A 20197-nucleotide genomic window follows, 5' to 3' on the forward strand; every position below is an offset into this window, starting at 1 on the left:
GGGTTTGGTAAAGGTTTGTGCCATAACCTCGGCACTTTGTACCCTCTAAGTCTTGAAGATTTGATTTACGAATTTGTGATCCTACTGCAGAATTTATAAAATCTACCTCTTTATCCAACTCTTTTTCCTTGGACTGCGTGCTTGCTCCCGGCCTCTCCCTCTGTCGCTGTGAAGGCTTCTTTTCGACAACGAGAAAAACCACATGCTCCTTCTTCCCTGTGTGTTCTTCCTCTTCCGACTGGTTAAGGATTTCCATCTCCACCTCCGTGTTGAAGAAATCTTTGGCTACGGCTTGTACTATCCCTGGAGGACAGACATTTAAGGCAAGAACAACATGATTTTGTTGGATATCGAGTGAGAGGGATGCTGGGGTAGATTTTTGTCTTTACTGCATTGGGCATGAAACACCACCTGAGTAGAGTGTGGAAAGGAAAATTGAGCAGGGAGGATGCCACGCTTGTTACAGAACACGTCCAATTTTCTCTCCAGCGACATGAGCACAAAATCTGGGCTGACACTCCAATGTAATACTTAGGGAGTGCTGCACTGTCGGAGGTGCTGTCTTTCAACTGAGATGTTAAACTGAGTCTGCCCTGTCAGGTGGAGGTAAAAGTTTTCCCCAGTGTCCCGACCAATATTTAACCCTCAACCAACACCTAAAAACAAATGATCTGGTCATTAATTGATGTTTGTAGGACCTTGCTGTGCTCATAAAGGCCACCAAGTTTCCTACATTACAACAGTGGTTCCACTTCAATTGGCTATAAAGCACTTTGGGACGTTTCTTTCTTTCTTTCTTTCTTTCCAAATGAAAGGTAAGTCAGGCGGGTTAGATAGGAAGGAACAGTTAGGGTTCAGTTAGGGACAATAAATGGGAGGATACTGAAAAGTGTAGAGGAAATGAGGGACCTTGGAGTGCATGTCCACAGATCCCTGAAGCTAGCAGGACAGGTAGATAAGGTGGTTAAAAAGGTATACAGGATAGTTTCCTTTATTAGCCGAGGCATAGAATATAAGAGCAGGGAGGTTATGTTGGAACTGTATAAAACATTAGTTAGGCCACAGCTTGAGTACTGAGTACAGTTCTGGTCACCACATTACAGGAAGGATGTAATTGCACTAAAGAGGATACAGAGGAGATTTATGAGGATGTTGCCAGGACTGGAGAATTTTAGCTATGAGGAAAGATTGGATAGGCTGGGGTTGTTTTCTTTGGAACAAAGGAGGCTGAGGGGTGATTTAATTGAGGTGTACAAAATTATGAGAGGCCTGGATAGAGTGGATAGGGAGGACCTATTTCCCTTAGCTGAGAGGTCAATAACCAGGGGGCATAGATTTAAAGTGATTGGTAGAAGGATTAGAAGGGAGCTGAGGAGAAATGTTTTCACTCAGAGGGTGGTAAGGGTCTGGAACTCACTGTCTGAAAGGGTGGTAGAGGCAGAAACCTTCAACTCAATTAAAAAGTACCTGGATGTGCACCTGAAGTGCCATAACCTACAAGGCTACGGACCAAGTGCTGGAAAGTGGGATTAGGCTGGGTGGTTCATTTTCGGCCAGCATGGACACGATGGACTGAATGGCCTCCTTCTGTGCCATGAATTGTCTATGATTCTATGACCTTCAATCCTCCCCGCCAGAGTTTCCTCTGCCGTCTCCAGTTGATGCTTAACACCCAGGCGTAAAGACAAATATCTATCGCACTATAACTGGTGTCAGTTGATTTCATAGACCTATCCATGAGGTACACATTAACACTAGACCACAAACATTAGCTCTATCCATACAGCATTGACACCATGTTCTTCAAATATTAAAGTGGACTGAAAGACCCAATTGATTGCCCCAATTTTATATTGTTGGCACTAAATTTTTTTGTACACTCAAAAACGGATCGAAAAGAAACCATATAAAATAATAAATAAACAGAGTTTCCACTGCACTTGTGCCAAAGTTTTGTCCCGTGGAGTGGGAGCAACTCTGAGGAAATTCCCGGCCGGACTTTTAGTGCCACAAAGCAACAGTGATCGGGTAAAGTGAAGAGAAAGCGTGAAAAAAAATCCATTTCGCTTATCCCAGAACTTATTTTGTGCGTGCATGTGTAGATTTGTATTCATCAGGTAAAGGACGTCACTGCTGGGAATGGAAGCCTCTCTGTGTTTTTCACTCAGTAAACACCTTAATGAACTCTCAGGTCAAGTACAGCAAGGCCAGGTGCAGAGAAAGGTCTATCCAGCCAAGAGTGTAGCTTAATCCCAGCATCAGAAACAGCATTCACTGCCACACCAGAGTGAGTTGCTCCATTGTCCACACTAGCCAGCCCTGTGAGAACTGGAGGGGAAGATGCTTAGTTCAGACAGGCTAGCAAAGCCAATGTGATTTAATACAAGGTAACAAGGATTCATAGGGGCGATGTCAATTGGAACTTTCAAGACTGAGATTGGTAGATTTTGATGGGTAAGATATAAAGGAATATGGAGATAAGGTGGATAAATGGAGTTAAGATACAGATCAGTCACGATCTGTATCTTAACTCCATTTGCCTGAGGAAGGAGAAAATCTCCGAAAGCTTGTGAATTTAAAATAAAATTGCTGGACTATAACTTGGTGTTGTAAAATTGTTTACAATGATCTAATTGAATGGTGGAGCAGGCTCGAGGGGCTGAATGGCCTACTCCTTTTCCTATATTCCTAGAGATAGGATAGAAGTGGTGGGGAGAGAGAAATGCCCTTTAACCAGTGGCAGCTGGTGACCTTTTGTAAAACAACAACAACAACAAATTGCATTTATATAGCGCCTTTAACATAGTAAAATGTTCCAAAACGTTTCACAGGAGCAATCATCAAACAAAATTTGACACCGAGCCACATAAGGAGATATTAGGACAGGTGACTAAAAGCTTGGTCAAAGAGGTAGGTTTTAAGGAATGTCTTAAAGGTGGAGAGAGAGGTAGAGAGACGGAGAGGTTTAGGGAGGGAATTCCAGAACTTAGGGTCTCGGCAGCTGAAAACATGGCTGCCAATGGTGCAGCGACTAAAATCAAGGAAGTGCAAGAGGTCAGAATTGGAGGAGCGCAGAGATCTAGCCCTAGATGACAGTACAGAGATAGGGAGAGGCGAGGCCATGGAGGGATTTCAAAACAAGGATGAGAATTTTAAATCGAGGCATTCCCAGGCCGGGAGCCAATGTAGGTCAGCGAGCATAGGGGTGATGGTGAACGGCACTTGGTGCAAGTTAGGATACGGGCAGCAGAGTTTTGAATGAGCTCAAGTTTACAGAGAGTGGAAGATGGGAGGTCGGCCAGGAGAGCATTGGAATAGTCGAGTCTGGAGGTAATAAAGGCATGGATGAGGGAGAGTCATACTCTGTGTCCGCCTAATGAAGCCAGCTTGTTCCCGGGCCAATAGGCCCTTCACGCACATGCTCATACCCTGTGCCGCAGTCCAAGGCACAAGTCTGTAATCTGCCTCCCACTCTCGATGAAAAAAAGAACGGACAGCACTGAGAGCTACCTGCCCATCGAGGTACAGATAAGCCATGACCTGATTGAATGGCAGAACGAGCTCAAGGGGCTGAATGTTCCAATGTACATATCAATAGCTAACGTTGCCTCACCTGTACAACAAATAGAAAATGTGTACAAACTCACACGTCAATCGAAAGACTACTGCCAGCTAATAAAGCAGGTTTTACCTGGGACTATATGACAGAGACCTTTTCTGTCAGAATAGTAATGAAGCCACATCACGCCATCTTCTCTCCTTTCCACTCGAAAAGATGGTGCTTTCATCTCCTAGCAATCAGATAACATTGAACCTTTTATCGATAGAAATATTCATTTCGGCAAGTCTATTTTGGTATTTGCTATCAGAGCTGAAACATAAAGGACTAATTTTTTGACTGTGCCCCGGTTAGAGAATCTCAGTCATGAGCAGAGCGTAACGAATTTCCGATATTTCAGTTACATGGAGAGACTGGAGAAACTGGGATTGTTCTCCTTGCAGCAGAGAAGGTTAAGGGGAGATTTAATTGAGGTGTTCAAAATTATGAAGAGATTTGATAGAGTAAATAAGGAGAAATTGTTTCCACTGTGGGAGGGTTGGTAACCAGAGGACACAGATTTAAGATAATTGCCAAAAAGCAGAGGGGAGATGAAGAGAATTTTCTTTACGCAGCGAGTTGTTATGATCTGGAATGCACTGCCTGAAAGGGCGGTGGAAGCAGATTCAATTGTAACTTTCAAAAGGGAATTGGATATGAACTTTGTTACAAATTGGATAGCCAGGTGGTAAAGGATAGAATACTAGAGCCTGGTCTCCAGTTGGTTCCAAGCCTTTATTCACAGGGGTCTCCCTTACACATCATGCACCCCCAAGATAAGTTCCCTCCTATAAATGGATACAAGAGAGCCCCCAGTTGATACTTACCACCTGAATACAATTAACACTAATTGATATAAATTACATAGATACAATTAATACACACAAAAAAGAAAAAATTTCAGGGCCATGGAGAAAGAGCAAGGAGTGGGACTAATTGGTAGCTCTTTCAAAGAGCCAGCACAGGCATGATGGGCTGAACAACCTCCTTCTGTGCTGCAAGATTCTATGATTCAATATTGCATGGTAAGGCTCTCAATTGGCTGTACAAAGTCAGAGAATTACCCTCCCCTCAACTTAAAGTACCACAGAAGCATTGTAGTTTACAGCACCGAAGGAGGCCATTTGGCCCATTGTGTCTGTGACAGTGCTTTGCTATAGCAATCCACAACTAATCCTGCAGCCCTGCTCCCCTACCTCCTCATAGCCATGTTTTCCTCCTGCTTCATATGTCTACTCTCCCCTTAAGTCGAAGGAAAGAGAAAATTTGCATTTATATAGCACCTTTCACGTCCTTAGGATGTCCCAAAGTGCTTCACAGCCAGTGGTGTTCTTTCTTGATGTATTTACTGTTGTAATGTAGATAAATGGGCATTGCCAATGTGCACAGCAAGGTCCCACAAACAGCAATGAGATAAGTGACCAGATTATCTGTTTTAGTGGCATTGGTTGAGGAATAAATGTTGGCCAGGATACCAGAACAGATGAACTGGTTATTCATCTCACTGCTATTGCTGAGATCTTGCTATGCACAAATTGGCTGCTGTCAACAGTCACTACACTTTAGTAAGTAACGTGCATGAAACACTTTGAGACATTTTTTAAAATGTAAACCTTGGGAGGTGGGCAATGCTGGCAAAGTCACATTTGAATGTAGTATATTTGGATTCGATAAGGTGCCGCACAAGAGGTTGTTACACAAGATTAGGGCTCATGGGATTGAGGGTAATATATTAGCACGGATTGAGGATTGGTTCACGGACAGAAAACAGAGAGTAGGAATAAACGGGTTATTTTCAGGTTGGCAGGTTGTAACTAGTGGGGTGCCGCAAAGATCAGTGCTTAGGCCTCAGCTGTTTACAATCTATATCAATGACTTAGATGAGGGGACCGAGTGTAATGTATCCAAGTTTGCTAATGATAAAAAGCTAGGTGAGAAAGTAAGCTGTGAGGAGGACGCAAAGAGGCTGCAAAAGGTTATAGACAGGTTAAGTGAATGGGTGAGAAGGTGGCAGATGGAGTATAATGTGGGGAAATGTGAAATTATCCACTTTGGTAGGAAGAATAGAAAAAGTGAGAGACTAAGAAATGTTGGTAATCAGGGGGATTGGGTATCCTTGGATACGAATCACAGAAAGTTAACATGCAGGTACAACAAGCAATTAGGAAGGCAAATGGTATGTTAGCCTTTATTGCAAGGGGGTTGGATTATAAGAGTAAGGAGGTCTTGCTGCAATTGTATAGGGCCCTGGTGAGACCACACCTGGAGCACTGTGTACAGTTTTGGTCTCCTTATCTAAGGAAGGATATACTTGCCTTAGAGGGGGCGCAACGAAGGTTCACCAGATTGATTCCTGGGATGAGAGGGTTGTCCTCTGAGGAGAGATTGAGTAGAATGGGCCTATATTCTCCAAGGTTTAGAAGAATGAGAGGTGATCTAATTGAAATGTATAAAATTCTTAGAGGGCTTGACAGGGTAGATGCTGAGAGGCTGTTTCCCTTGGCTGGAGAGTCTACAACTAGTGGTCATAGTCTCAAGATAAGGGGTCGGCCATTTAGGACCAAGATGAGGAAAAATTTCTTCATTCAGAGGATTTTGAATCTTTAAAATTCTCTACCCCAGAGGGCTGTGGATGCTCAGTCGTTGAGTATATTCAAGATTGAGAGTGATAGATTTTTGGATATAAGGGAATCAAGGGAAATGGGGATTGAGCAGGAAGGTGGAGTTGAGGTAGATCAGCCATGATCTTACTGAATGGCGGAGCAGGCTCGAGGGGCTGTATGGCCCACTCCTGCTCCTATTTCTTATGTTCTTATGATGCTGACAAAGTCCCATTTATTGCCCACTCCAAGAGGTGGTGATGGGCTTTCTCCTTGAACCACTGTGGTCCTCTCCTCAGAGATGCGATAAGGTACTATACTAATGTATTCAAGGCACTTACTTTACTTTATGTCATTACCTTGCCTCAAATTGATACTTTTTTTTGGTTTGTCAAAGATCCCTGTGAAATTTCACCGTTGTTTGATTTCTGTATGATTTGTAATGAAATGTAACCATTTTAACAGCAATATATTACAGTTTTATTAATGTGGTTTGATAGTTTCTGCACCAGTAAATCATTCCTTCTAATTCAGAATCAATAAGGAGGGACAATACCATCCTACAGGTGGTGGGCTGGCCAACATCAGTTGGTCTATTTTCTCTTGGTTGCTAATGTCAGTGAAAAGGTGCAAGTAGAGGATGGTGAACATGTGGAATGAACTGCCCAGGGAGTTTGATAGAATTGGACAGGTATCAAGCTTATATTCCCTTGAGTATAAAGGATTGAGGGGTGATCTAATCAAGGTATTTAAAATGGTAAAAGGATTCAATAAGGTAGGTACAGAGAAACTATTTGCATTGGTGGGAGAATCCAGAACAAGGGGGCATAACCTTAAAATTAGAGCTAGGCTGTTCAGGAGTGAAATCGGGAAACATTTTTGCAAATAAAGAGTAGTGGAAATCTGGAACTCTCTTTCCCCCAGAAGGCTGTGGATGCTTGGTCAATTGGAGCTTTCAAGACTGAGAGTGACAGATTTTTGTTGGGTAAGGGTATCAAGGGATATGGAGCAAAGGTGGGTAAATGGGGTTGAGGTGTAAATCTTCCATGATCTAATTGAATAGCGGGTCAGGCTCGAGAGGCTGAATTCCCTACTGTTGTGCTTTACTGTTTTATACTCAAGCCAAACTCTCCACTATTTTACTCATCAGTTAAAAATATACCAACTGATGTTAAGCACGTTCCACCTGTTCACCTGTTGGATGTCCCCCATCTCATTGATTATGAATGAGAAGGAAAATGCTTCCTAATAACCTCTTAAGTGAACTCTTCTCAGCATTAAATGTTATCTAATTTAGTGCCTGACATTTTAGGTCACGTGATCTCTTTCCTTTTCCTCTTTCTCTACTTCCTTCCTTACAAGGCTTTGGGGACATTATTAGTACTGGCACTCACTGCTGCTCATTTTAAAATTACTTTCTTGTGACAGAGTGTCAGGCTGGACCATCTCAGCATCCATAGCTGAAGAAAGGTCGCTTTAAAAGTCCTGTAGGGTTTACGTAGAATTACATAGAATGTACAGCACAGAAACAGGCCATTTGGCCAAACAGGTCTATGCTGGTGTTTATGCTCCACACGAGCCTCCTCCCTCCCTACTTCATCTAACCCTATCAGCATATTCTTCTATTCTTTTCTCCCTCGTGTACTTATCTAGCTTCCCCTTAAATCCATCTATGCTATTCGCCTCAAGTACTCCTTTTGGAAGTGAGTTCCACCTTCTAACCTCTCTCTGCATAAAGAAGTTTCTCCTGAATTCCTTATTGGATTTATTAGTGACTATCTTATATTTATGACCCCTGGTTTTGGACTCCCCACAGGTGGAAACATCTTCTCTACGTCTACTCTATCAAACCCCTTCATCATTTTAAAGACCTCTATTAAGTCACGCCTCAGCCTTCTCTTTTCTGAAGAAAAGAGCTCCAGCCTGTTCAGTTTTTCCTAATAGTTATAACCTCTCAGTTCTGGTATCAACCTTGTAAATCTTTTTTGCACCTTCTCCATGCCTCTATATCCTTTTTTGTAATTTGGAAACTAGAACTGTGCACAGTATTCTAAGTGTGGTCTGACCAAGGTTCTTTATAAGTTTAACATAACTTCTCTGCTCTTCATTTCTATTCCTCTGGAAATGAACTCCAGTGCTTTGTTTGCATTTTTTGTGGGGGGGCCTTATTAACCTGCGTTGATACTTTTAATGATTTGTGATTCTGTACCGCTAGATCCCTTCGCGTCTCTACCCCATTTAGATTCTTATTTTCCAAGCAATATGTGGCCTCCTTATTCTTCTTACCAAAATGCTCTACCTCACACTTATCTATATTGAAATTCATTTGCCAATTACACGCCCATTCTGCAAGTTTATTAATGTCTTCTTGTATTTCATCGCAGTCCTCCTCAGTGTTAACTATACCCCCCAAATTGATATCATCCGCAAATATTGAAATTGTACTTCTGATTCCTGAGCCTTGTCTGAGTAACTACCTTTAACCCGTACTCTCTGTTTTCTGTTTTGTAGCCAATTTGCTGTCCATTCTGCGACTTGTCCCTGACTCCACATGTTCTGACCTTAGTTATGAGTCTATTATGTGGTACTTTATCGAAGGCCTTTTGAAAATCCAAGTATATTACATCTACTACATTACCCTTATCTACTCTTTCTGTTACTTCTTTAAAGAATTCAATAAAGTTGGTCAAGCATGACCTTCCCTTCTGAAATCCGTGCTGACTATTCTTTATTATATTTTCATTCTCTAGACGTTTTTCTATTACATCTTTGAGTAAAGATTCTATTATCTTTGCTACCACCGACATTAAGCTAACTGGTCTACAGCTCCCTGGAATTGTTCCCTTTTTAAATATAGGAATAACATTAGCTGTCCACCAGTCGTCTGACACTATTCCCTGTTCTAATGATTTTATATAATAGCGCCTCTGCCATCTCTTCCTTAGCTTCTTTCAAAATGCGCGGATACGGTTTGTGCCTCCCTCGAAGTCAGTCGAAGATAACAATGAGCTAAAATCACACTTTAATCTCAGTCTGTCTCACCCAGCATACCCTATATCCTCATTGCCTAAATTACAACCGAGTCTATTATATTGATGTCAGTACAAGTGCAATTTATCAACACCGGTGACCAGAGGAAGTGACACATGTGAAATCAATGAACAATTCAAATGTTGCTCATTAAATTTATCTGTAAACTAAGCAACTTTCCTGAACTTGTCACATTTATGTTATTAAACTGAGAATCAAATTTAATTGCAGTACCATTCCGATTCAACTCAGGAGGTAGAATAATTCAATGACAACCATCAAACATTAACTGAACTTGGGGGGGTGTTTGGGTTGGAGATCTCCTATTGGTACATAGTCGGGGGTGGTGTTTGGGTTGGAGATCTCCTATTGGTACATAGTTGGGGGGGGGGTGCTTGGGTTGGAGATCTCCTATTGGTACATAGTCGGGGGTGGTGTTTGGGTTGGAGATCTCCTATTGGTACATAGTTGGGGGGGGTGGTGTTTGGGTTGGAGATCTCCTATTGGTACATAGTTGGGGGGGGTGGTGTTTGGGTTGGAGATCTCCTATTGGTACATAGTTGGGGGGGGGGGTGCTTGGGTTGGAGATCTCCTATTGGTACATAGTCGGGGGGGGGGGGGTTTGGGTTGGAGATCTCCTATTGGTACATAGTCGGGGGTGGTGTTTGGGTTGGAGATCTCCTATTGGTACATAGTTGGGGGGGGGGGGTGCTTGGGTTGGAGATCTCCTATTGGTACATAGTCAGGGGGGGGGGGGTGGTGTTTGGGTTGGAGATCTCCTATTGGTACATAGTCGGGGGGGGGGGTGGTGTTTGGGTTGGAGATCTCCTATTGGTACATAGTCGGGGGGGTGGTGTTTGGGTTGGAGATCTCCTATTGGTACATAGTCGGGGGGGGGGTGGTGTTTGGGTTGGAGATCTCCTATTGGTACATAGTCGGGGGGGGGGGGGGGTTTGGGTTGGAGATCTCCTATTGGTACATAGTTGGGGGGGGGGTGGTGTTTGGGTTGGAGATCTCCTATTGGTACATAGTCGGGGGGGGGTGTTTGGGTTGGAGATCTCCTATTGGTACATAGTCGGGGGGGGGGGGGTGGTGTTTGGGTTGGAGATCTCCTATTGGTACATAGTCGGGGGTGGTGTTTGGGTTGGAGATCTCCTATTGGTACATAGTCGGGGGTGGTGTTTGGGTTGGAGATCTCCTATTGGTACATAGTCGGGGGGGGGTGGTGTTTGGGTTGGAGATCTCCTATTGGTACATAGTCAGGGGGGTGGTGTTTGGGTTGGAGATCTCCTATTGGTACATAGTCGGGGGGGGGGGTGGTGTTTGGATTGGAGATCTCCTATTGGTACATAGTCGTGGGGGGGTGTGGTGTTTGGGTTGGAGATCTCCTATTGGTACATAGTCGGGGGGGGGGGGTGTTTGGGTTGGAGATCTCCTATTGGTACATAGTCGGGGGGGGGGGGGTGGTGTTTGGGTTGGAGATCTCCTATTGGTACATAGTCGGGGGGGGGGGGGGTGGTGTTTGGGTTGGAGATCTCCTATTGGTACATAGTCGGGGGGGGTGGGGGTGGTGTTTGGGTTGGAGATCTCCTATTGGTACATAGTCGGGGGGGGGGGGGGTGTTTGGGTTGGAGATCTCCTATTGGTACATAGTCGGGGGGGGGGTGTTTGGGTTGGAGATCTCCTATTGGTACATAGTTGGGGGGGGGGTGGTGTTTGGGTTGGAGATCTCCTATTGGTACATAGTCGGGGGGGGGGGGGGTGGTGTTTGGGTTGGAGATCTCCTATTGGTACATAGTCGGGGGGGGGTGGTGTTTGGGTTGGAGATCTCCTATTGGTACATAGTCGGGGGGGGGGGGGTGGTGTTTGGGTTGGAGATCTCCTATTGGTACATAGTTGGGGGGGGGGGGTGGTGTTTGGGTTGGAGATCTCCTATTGGTACATAGTCGGGGGGGGGGGATGGTGTTTGGGTTGGAGATCTCCTATTGGTACATAGTCGGGGGGGGGGGTGTTTGGGTTGGAGATCTCCTATTGGTACATAGTCGGGGGGGGGGGGGGTGTTTGGGTTGGAGATCTCCTATTGGTACATAGTCGGGGGGGGGGTGTTTGGGTTGGAGATCTCCTATTGGTACATAGTCAGGGGGGGGTGGTGTTTGGGTTGGAGATCTCCTATTGGTACATAGTCGGGGGGGGGGGGGGTGTTTGGGTTGGAGATCTCCTATTGGTACATAGTCGGGGGGGGGGGGGGTGTTTGGGTTGGAGATCTCCTATTGGTACATAGTCGGGGGGGGGGTGTTTGGGTTGGAGATCTCCTATTGGTACATAGTCAGGGGGGGGTGGTGTTTGGGTTGGAGATCTCCTATTGGTACATAGTCGGGGGGGGGGGGGTGTTTGGGTTGGAGATCTCCTATTGGTACATAGTCAAGGGGGGGGGGGTGGTGCTTGGGTTGGAGATCTCCTATTGGTACATAGTCGGGGGGGGGGGGGGTTTGGGTTGGAGATCTCCTATTGGTACATAGTTGGGGGTGGTGTTTGGGTTGGAGATCTCCTATTGGTACATAGTCGAGGGAGGGGGGTGGTGTTTGGGTTGGAGATCTCCTATTGGTACATAGTCGGGGGGGGGGTGTTTGGGTTGGAGATCTCCTATTGGTACATAGTTGGGGGGGGGTGCTTGGGTTGGAGATCTCCTATTGGTACATAGTCGGGGGGGGGTGGTGTTTGGGTTGGAGATCTCCTATTGGTACATAGTCGGGGGTGGTGTTTGGGTTGGAGATCTCCTATTGGTACATAGTCGGGGGGGTGGTGCTTGGGTTGGAGATCTCCTATTGGTACATAGTCGGGGGGGGTGGTGCTTGGGTTGGAGATCTCCTATTGGTACATAGTCGGGGGGGTGGTGTTTGGGTTGGAGATCTCCTATTGGTACATAGTCGGGGGGGTGGTGTTTGGGTTGGAGATCTCCTATTGGTACATAGTCGGGGGGGGGTGGTGTTTGGGTTGGAGATCTCCTATTGGTACATAGTCGGGGGGGGGGGTGGTGCTTGGGTTGGAGATCTCCTATTGGTACATAGTCGGGGGGGTGGTGTTTGGGTTGGAGATCTCCTATTGGTACATAGTAGGGGCCTTTCTTATGCCACATTCCTGAACCATGGGAGCTTTCTCTTTGCCAGATTTCCCAGGCTTCCCTTCTCCTCTGCTATTCTGCTATTACCATTTACACCTCCTCTGGACCCATCTTTTGTTTCTTTACTTGTCTCATTATCACCTCCTTTTGCCTTGCACCATCATCCCTTTTGTCATTTAATCACTCCTGCCCTTCACCCTATCACAGACCTTTCCCTTTTATTATTTCCATGTTCCCCTCCACCCCACCCCTCCACCTTTCCCAGGCTCTGCAATTGCTTAAAAGCTGTTCATCTCTTAACATAGTTTTGATCTGGAATGCGCTGCCTGAAAGGGTGGTGGAAGCAGATTCAATCATGGCTTTCAAAAAGGAATTGGATAAATATTTGAAGGGAAAAAGTTTGCAGGGCTACGGGGAAAGAGCGGGGAATGGGATTAACTGGATTGCTCTTACGATGGGCCAGATGGCTTCCTTCTGTGCTGTAACTATTCTATGAATCTATGATTCAATGACATTTTACAGTTCTGATAAAAGGTTCCTGATATGAAAGTCATTTAGTTCTCTCTCCACAGATACTGCCTGACCCGCTGAGTGTTTCCAGCATTTTCTGTTTGTATAATTAATTGAATTATGTGGTCTATTCCTTCTTGTCCATTCTACAGAATAACTTCAATAACAGCAGTCTCACAGTCGCTTAATTTGTACATGGCTGTTTAAATCTAAAAAAGTATAATTAAAAGTAAAACAGTTACAATTAATTACTGGTGAAACTGTATCACTACAACTACAGCAGCCAGACCTCAGGTTTTATAAAGCTTAGTGTTTTGATCAAAAGTTGAGGAGAGATGTGTTACCTGATACGACAGGGCAAGGTAACTGTGAAGAGCATCTAAGTTTTCGATAAATTCCATCAGTGATCCTCCTAATGTGCGCAGCATCCTGTCATACCCAGACACCTTGCAGAAAGTGAAAAAGTATTCTCCAAAGAGTTTTAGGACAGCCTCATCAGACATATCTGTGCAGGAGGAGAACATGATTCAGTTATTTGTGTTGAGTGATGCACCCTGAGAGCCAGTTACATGATAAACTGCACAAGTGAGCACTGAATAGGCCAAATCTTGCTGGAGTGGGGCATCTCGTGGCATGTGCCATTAATTGGACTTTTTCCTCACCCTTCAGCTCGAATATATTTTGTGCTGTAACTTGCTGGAAGTGCGAGCTGATAACGGTATGACAAGAGCAGTGGCGAGACCAACAGTCTATCTCCTTAACCAATGCGATTTAAGGATTGCGAAAAAAAGAGGAACGACGGAGAATGAAATAGGATGAATTAGAGTCAAATCAGGTACAGAAAGTAAAATAAAGTGGATTGCATTAGGAGAGAGAGAAAAAAGACACAAAGGAAAAGTAAGAGATTGATTGGCATTCATTAACAATGATCACGTCATTAAAAAGGTATTTGCGCTGTTGAGTATGAGTGAGTTTAATGGGCAAATAATATGCAAATCAAGCAAGTTCTTAAAAATAACAGGGAGGCTAAGGGCAAGATGTCATTTGTGCGAAGCGGAGTGGTGTAAATCAACCAGCAATTGAGATTCCCAACTCACAGCTATCTCTTCTTCCCCTGAACTTTGTGCATTAATAACGGTGTGCATCATGAACTCACCGTTATTTTTCCAGAAAGATTTGGCCCAATATCTGCAGTTTTGGAAAAATCATCAAGAAATTCTTGTTCTAACACTGCCCAACAAACACAGAGGAATCTCACTGAGAGTTGTTATGTTAATTAATTGGTAGTACAGTTGTTGGTACAATAATGAACTATTCTTTCTCAAACAGTGATTTTCCAGTGCCCCCGGGAGATTTCATTAGTTATGTGACACTTGTACGCTCGTAATTATAGCTGAGCACTGCAAGTACTTACCAGAGAGCATAAAATGCTTGGGAAGCTAAACTAATGTATGTGAATTAGTAGACACTCACATAGATATAAATTAGCAGGCAATGGACAAATGTGTAAATTACTAGGCAAATTCACATAAGCAAATCAGTAAGCAACTGACAGGAATGTAAATTAGTAGATAACACACATTCGTAAAGTAGTAGGCAAGCATGTGTATATAAATTAGTATACAATTCACATATGCAAATTAGTAAACAACCCAAATTAGTAGGAAACACACATTTATGTAAATTACTAGTGTTCTACATTGTTGGTAAAAGTCTTTATTTGTCAATTTTCACCCTTCTGAAGACAGTGATTCACACTGGAGCACAGATCCACAGGTGCCAGTAGTCCTCCAGTACCGCGCTCATGTGTGAGCCGAAACAGTGAGTGTTGGAGGGACATTCGACCATGGGGGGGCATTGCAACTAAACCTGTCCTCGCCCAACCTGGGCCTACATCCGCTTTCCAACAGGTGTCACCAAGTGGTGATCAGGAGTCGGGATGCTGGTGAACTTTTCCCCCCAAATTCAGAGGCACAAAGGCCACAAAAGCAAAGCTCAGTCTGTTTACCAATGTTGGAGCTGATTCCCTGATTGCCCCCTCTTGGTGCTCGTGGTTTAGGATATTGTGGACCCTCTGATTGGGATCTCAGCCCTGTTATCTCAATGACTGTCCTGAAGTATTAGATTCTTTGTACCATTTACAGAGAAAGGATTTAATTTCACAAATAAAGTAGTAAATCCATTAAAAAATGCATGACAGGGACCCAAAATTGTATCATGCTATGCATATTGCTGTGATTTGAACTTTAGTTTGCAGAATAATCCATGTCCTATATACATTGATGACTTATGTTGCTGCACTAGCATCAGTACATTACACAGATAAAACACAATGCTATATATTGCATACCATAAACACTCCAACACATACTTTGTTTGAAAACTTGTTTGCTTAAAACAGAATGAACTTACAAACATAGAAGGTCTCTTGCAGCTTTTCTAAAACGTAGGAACATAGGAACAGGAGGAGGCCATTCAGCCCCTCGAGCCTGTTCCACCATTCAGTCAGGTCTTGGCTGATCCGCACCTTAACTCCATTTACCCACCTTTGCTCCATAACCTTTGATACCCTTACCCAACAAAAATCTATAAATCTCAGTCTTGAATGCTTCAGTTGACCCAACATCCAGAACCTACTGGAGGAAGAGTTCCAGATTTCTACTATCCTTTGTGCGAAAAAGTGCTTCCTGATTTCACTCTTGAACGGCCTAGCTCTAATTTCAAGATTATGCCCCCTTGTTCTGGATTCCCCCATTGGAAGAACTAATTTTTCTGTATCTACCCTATCAAATCCCTTCATCATTTTAAATACCTCGATTAGATCATCCCTTAACTTTCTAAACTCAAGGGAATACAAGCCAAGTTTATGAAACCTGTCTTCATAATTTAACCCTCTAAGCCACGGTATCATTCTGGCAAATCTGCGCTGCACCTCTCCAAGGCTGATTATATCCTTCCTGAGGTACAGTGCCCACAACTGGACGCAATACTTGAGATGGGGTCTAATCAATGCTCTGTACAACTGAAACATCACGTCCTCCCCTTCGTATCCCAACCCCCTTGAGATATAGGCCAACATTCCAATAGCCTTCTTGATGACTTTTTCTACCTATCCACTGGCTTTTATTGATTTTTGTACATGGACACCTAAATCTCTTTGCTCCTTTACAGGTCCTAGTTTCTCACCATGAAGAAAATATTACGATTTGTCTATCTTGGATCCAAAATCAATGACCTCACACTTCTTCACATTGAACTCCATTTGCCACAGTTTTGCCAACTCACTTAATCTGTCTATGTCCCTTTGTAACTTCCATCTAGACAACGTACTGTGCCTCCCAACTTAGTGTCATCTGCAGACTTGGATATACAACTCTCTATTCCTTCATTCAAATCATTGATATATATGGTGGAAAGCTGAGGCCCCAGTACAGATCCCTGGGGAATACCACTTGACACATCCCACCAATCAGAGTATGTTCCGTTTATCCTTACTCTGTCTCCTACCTCCCAACCAATTTCCAACCTATGTCCCAAGGTTGCCTCCAATTCCGTGCACTCTCATTACATTACATGGAAGCATTTCTGTCTTACATGCTGCTCTGCTCCAATTGCAATCAGTGTCTGCCTCTGCTCTGCAGGATTACTGTGGAAAATCAATTAAACCAAAGAACCTTCTAATCAGTCACGTGCTCGATACAAATGCATGCCTTCAGGAAACTTCCAAATTGTTATAGACTGTTAATTTCCATTTAATATCAGTGTTCTCACTGTTATTGCAGTAATAGTTTACACAAATAATTTATTTGGGGGGGGGAGGGGGGAGAAGGAATGCAGCCAAGATTCCTGGCACTGTTTGGAACGGTCTTTCTGCATGGAATACTATTTTACATGGTAAACCTTCTATCTTTGTTGCAACTTTCAGATTTTTTATTCTGTCTCTATTCAGTTTTACTTTTTAAATGGGGCTATACCTTTGTATGCACCAGATATAGATTGCATTGTACTGTATTGTGTTAGAACGTAAAGATTCACACAGGCATTGTACTTTGAATATAACGTCTAAGCAAATCCTACTTACTGAGTAGTTTAGAAGCTTCCCCGAGAAGTCTGAGTGTGATAGCATCATCATAAACCTGGTAAGTCATGAACGTATCCTGAACATCAGCTCGTGCTCTAAGAAGAGAAGAGGGTTTGTTGGTTGTGAGAAAGGAGAGCTGATCGACCAAAATCCAGTGGAACAGTGGAAATAAAAAGAAAATCCTGGATGTTGGGAATCGGAAATAAAACAGCAAATGATGGAAATACTCAGCAGGTTGGTCAGCGTCTAATAGAGCCCGGCTGGTGTCAGTTCTGATGAAGGGTTTCCATCCAAAACATTATCCTTTTACTTTTAGATGTTAATTGAGCTGTCTACCATTTTTTGGTTGTAATTCAATGTAGCAGCTGACAGAGAATGCCTTTTGTTTGTACAGGTTACACTGCTACAAACAGTTTCTGTCCAGGTGCAATGGTATTCTTGCTTTGCTACCAACGGAAGGAAGCATCAGTGCCAATGGTGCAAGTTTCAGCGATTGCTGGTGGTCAGGAGCCATAGCTCTGGTTGAACATGAAGTAGTAACTTTAAGGCGGATTTTAACTTGGGGCTTGATGTGGGCCAGGGCAGGATCCGCACCCACGACGATGCCAGCGAGAGGCCCACCGCCATTTTAACTGTCAGCTGTGACTCAATGGTGTCACTCTCACCCCTGAGTCAGAAGGTCGTGGGTTCAAGCCCCCACTCCAGAGACTTGAGCACATAATCCAGGCTGACACTCCAGTGCAGTACTGAGGGAGTGCTGCACTGTCGGAGGTACCGTCTCTCAGATGAGATGTCTGCCCTCTCAGGTGGACGTAAAAGATCCCACAGTACTATTTCAAAGAAGGGTAGGGGAGTTCTCCCCGGTGTCCTGGCCAATATTTATCCCTCAACCGACATCACTAAAAAAGAGATTTTTTGGTCATTACTTCATTGCTGTTTATGGGACCTTACTGTATGCAAATTGGCTGCCACGTTTCCTACACTACAACAGTGATTACACGTCAAAAAATTATTTAATTGGCTGTAAAGCGCCTTGGGACATCCTGAGGTTGTGAAAGGGTCTTTTGTCTTTCTTAACTCCCAGCCCTCATTATCGTGCTGCAGCACCCAGCGGGAATCACTACCTGGCCAACGGGTGGGAGTGGGATTTCGGACGGCAGAAGAAAAGTCCAAGTTACCGGGCCTACACTGACCTCGATCCTGCCTGCGGACTGGTTTCACTGGCAGATCAGGCACTCCACACGACTTGCACGACCCTGAGCAAAATGGCATCGGGGTCCAAATGTCGTCAGTAATGAAGCCCCTGCCTGCCTGTAATGGGCAGCTGCTAAGCTGCCAAAATCCCGGCAGTTAAAATGGCAGCCGGGGCAAACGAGTTGGGAATGCATCGGCACGCGTCCTCAGACAGTGGCCGAATTTTCCCCCTCCTGGTTTGACTGCCAGTTCCGATGAAGGGCTTGCACATGAAGCATTGACTTTTCCCTTTCTTTCAGATGCCGGCATTTGTAGATATGAGAAAGATAAAGCAATATCTACAAGCATGGACACCAGCTGAACACTGAGGGATTCCCAAACATGGCATCTGATTACACTCAGCAAGTACAGTAATTCAACAAAACTAACACCTCTCTAGAACAAATATATTTGATGTTACCAAGCAAGTTTGTGTGAAGCTACAGCATGTAACCTAAATATTGAAGATAAAAGCCCCAGTATCAAACATAAAACACCCATAGTTTGGCTCTGATAATTGCTGGCTACGGGGTTCCTCATACCCAGTATCAGAGAGGATTTTGAAAGTTATTATTGAATCTGCTTCCACCACCCTTTCAGGCAGTGCATTCCAGATCATCACAACTCGCTGTGTAAAAAAAATATTACCCCTCAACTCCTCTCTGGTTCTTTTGCCAATTATCTTAAATCTGTGTCCTTTGGTTACTCACCCCCCTGACAGCAGAAACAGCAGAAAAAGAATCCAAAGAGAGTTACATAGAATTTTACAGCACAGAAACAGGCCATTCGGCCCAACAGATCTATACAACAACAACAACTTGTATTTATATAGCACCTTTAACGTAGTAAAACATCTCAAAGAACTTCACAGGAGTGATTATCAAACAAAATTTCACACCGAGCCACATAGAGGTATTAGGACAGATGACCAAAAGCTTGGTCAAAGAGGTAGGTTTTAAGGAGCGTCTTAAAGGAGGAGAGGGAGGTAGAGAAGTAGAGAGGTTTAGGGAGGGAATTCCAGAGTTAGGGCCTAGGCAGCTGAAGGCACGGCCGCCAATGGTGCAGCGATTAAAATCGGGGATGCGCAAGAGGCAAGAATTGGAGGAATGCAGAGATCTCGGAGGGTTGTAGGGCTGGTGAAGGTTACAGAGATAGGGAAGGGCGAGGCCTTGGAGGGATTTGCAAACAAGGATGAGAATTTTAAATTCGAGGCGTTCCCGGACCGGGAGCCAATGTAGGTCAGCGAGCACAGGGGTGATGGGAGAACGGGACTTGTTGCGAGTTAGGATATGGACAGCAGAATTTTGGATGAGCTCAAGTTTATGGAGGGTGGAAGATGGGAGGCCAGCAAGGAGAACATTGGAAAAGTCCAGTCTGGAGGTTACAAAGGCATGGATGAGGGTTTCAGCAGCAGATGAGCTGAGGCAAGGGCGGAAATGGGCGATGTTACGGATGTGGAAGTAGGCGGTCTTGGTGATGGAGCAGATATGTGGTCAGAAGTTCATCTCAGGGTCAAATAGTACGCCAAGGTTGCGAACGGTCTGGTTCACCCTCAGACAGTGGCCAGTGAGAGGGATGGAGTTGGTCGCTAGGGAATGGAGTTTGCAGCAGGGACCAAAGACAATGGCTTCGGTCTTCCCAATATTTAGTCGGTGGAAATTTTTGCTCATCCAGTATTGGATGTCGGACAAGCAATGTGACAAATGAGAGACAGTGGAGGGGTTGAGGGAGGTGGTTGTGAGGAAGAGCTGGGTGTCATCAACGTACATGTGGAATCTGACGTGTTTTCGGATGATGTCGCTGAGGGGCAGCATGTAGATGAGAAATAGGAGGGGGCCAAGGATAGATCCTTGGGGACTCCAGAGGTAACGGTGCGGGAGCGGGAAGAGAATCCATTTCAGATGATTCTCTGGCTACATCTGGATGGATAAGAATGGAACCAGGTGAGCGCAGTCCCACCCAGCTGGATGATGGGGGAGAGGCGTTGGAGGATGATGGTGTGGTCAACCGTGTCAAAGGCTGCA

At 44.4% G+C, this 20197-nt stretch overlaps 1 protein-coding gene across 7 annotated transcripts in view; it reads right to left on the reverse strand.

The window, feature by feature from the left end:
* The window catches only part of LOC137327135 (guanylate cyclase soluble subunit beta-2-like), a 110785-nt gene that overhangs the window by 62237 nt on the left and 28351 nt on the right, over positions 1-20197 (reverse strand). For all 7 annotated transcript variants that reach the window (XR_010964369.1, XR_010964370.1, XM_067992618.1 and 4 more), the window contains exons 3-6: positions 16941-17035; positions 13204-13364; positions 3692-3791; positions 107-303 (exon numbers count right to left, since the gene is read on the reverse strand). Coding sequence is in view for 5 of the 7 variants with exons in the window: in XM_067992618.1 (XP_067848719.1) it covers positions 107-303; positions 3692-3791; positions 13204-13364; positions 16941-17035 (553 nt within the window). In the remaining 2 variants the exon portion in view is untranslated. The remainder of the gene's footprint in view (positions 1-106; positions 304-3691; positions 3792-13203; positions 13365-16940; positions 17036-20197) is intronic.

The sequence above is a fragment of the Heptranchias perlo genome, chromosome 11 (assembly GCF_035084215.1).
Source record: "Heptranchias perlo isolate sHepPer1 chromosome 11, sHepPer1.hap1, whole genome shotgun sequence".
NCBI classification, from domain to species: Eukaryota; Metazoa; Chordata; class Chondrichthyes; order Hexanchiformes; family Hexanchidae; genus Heptranchias; species Heptranchias perlo.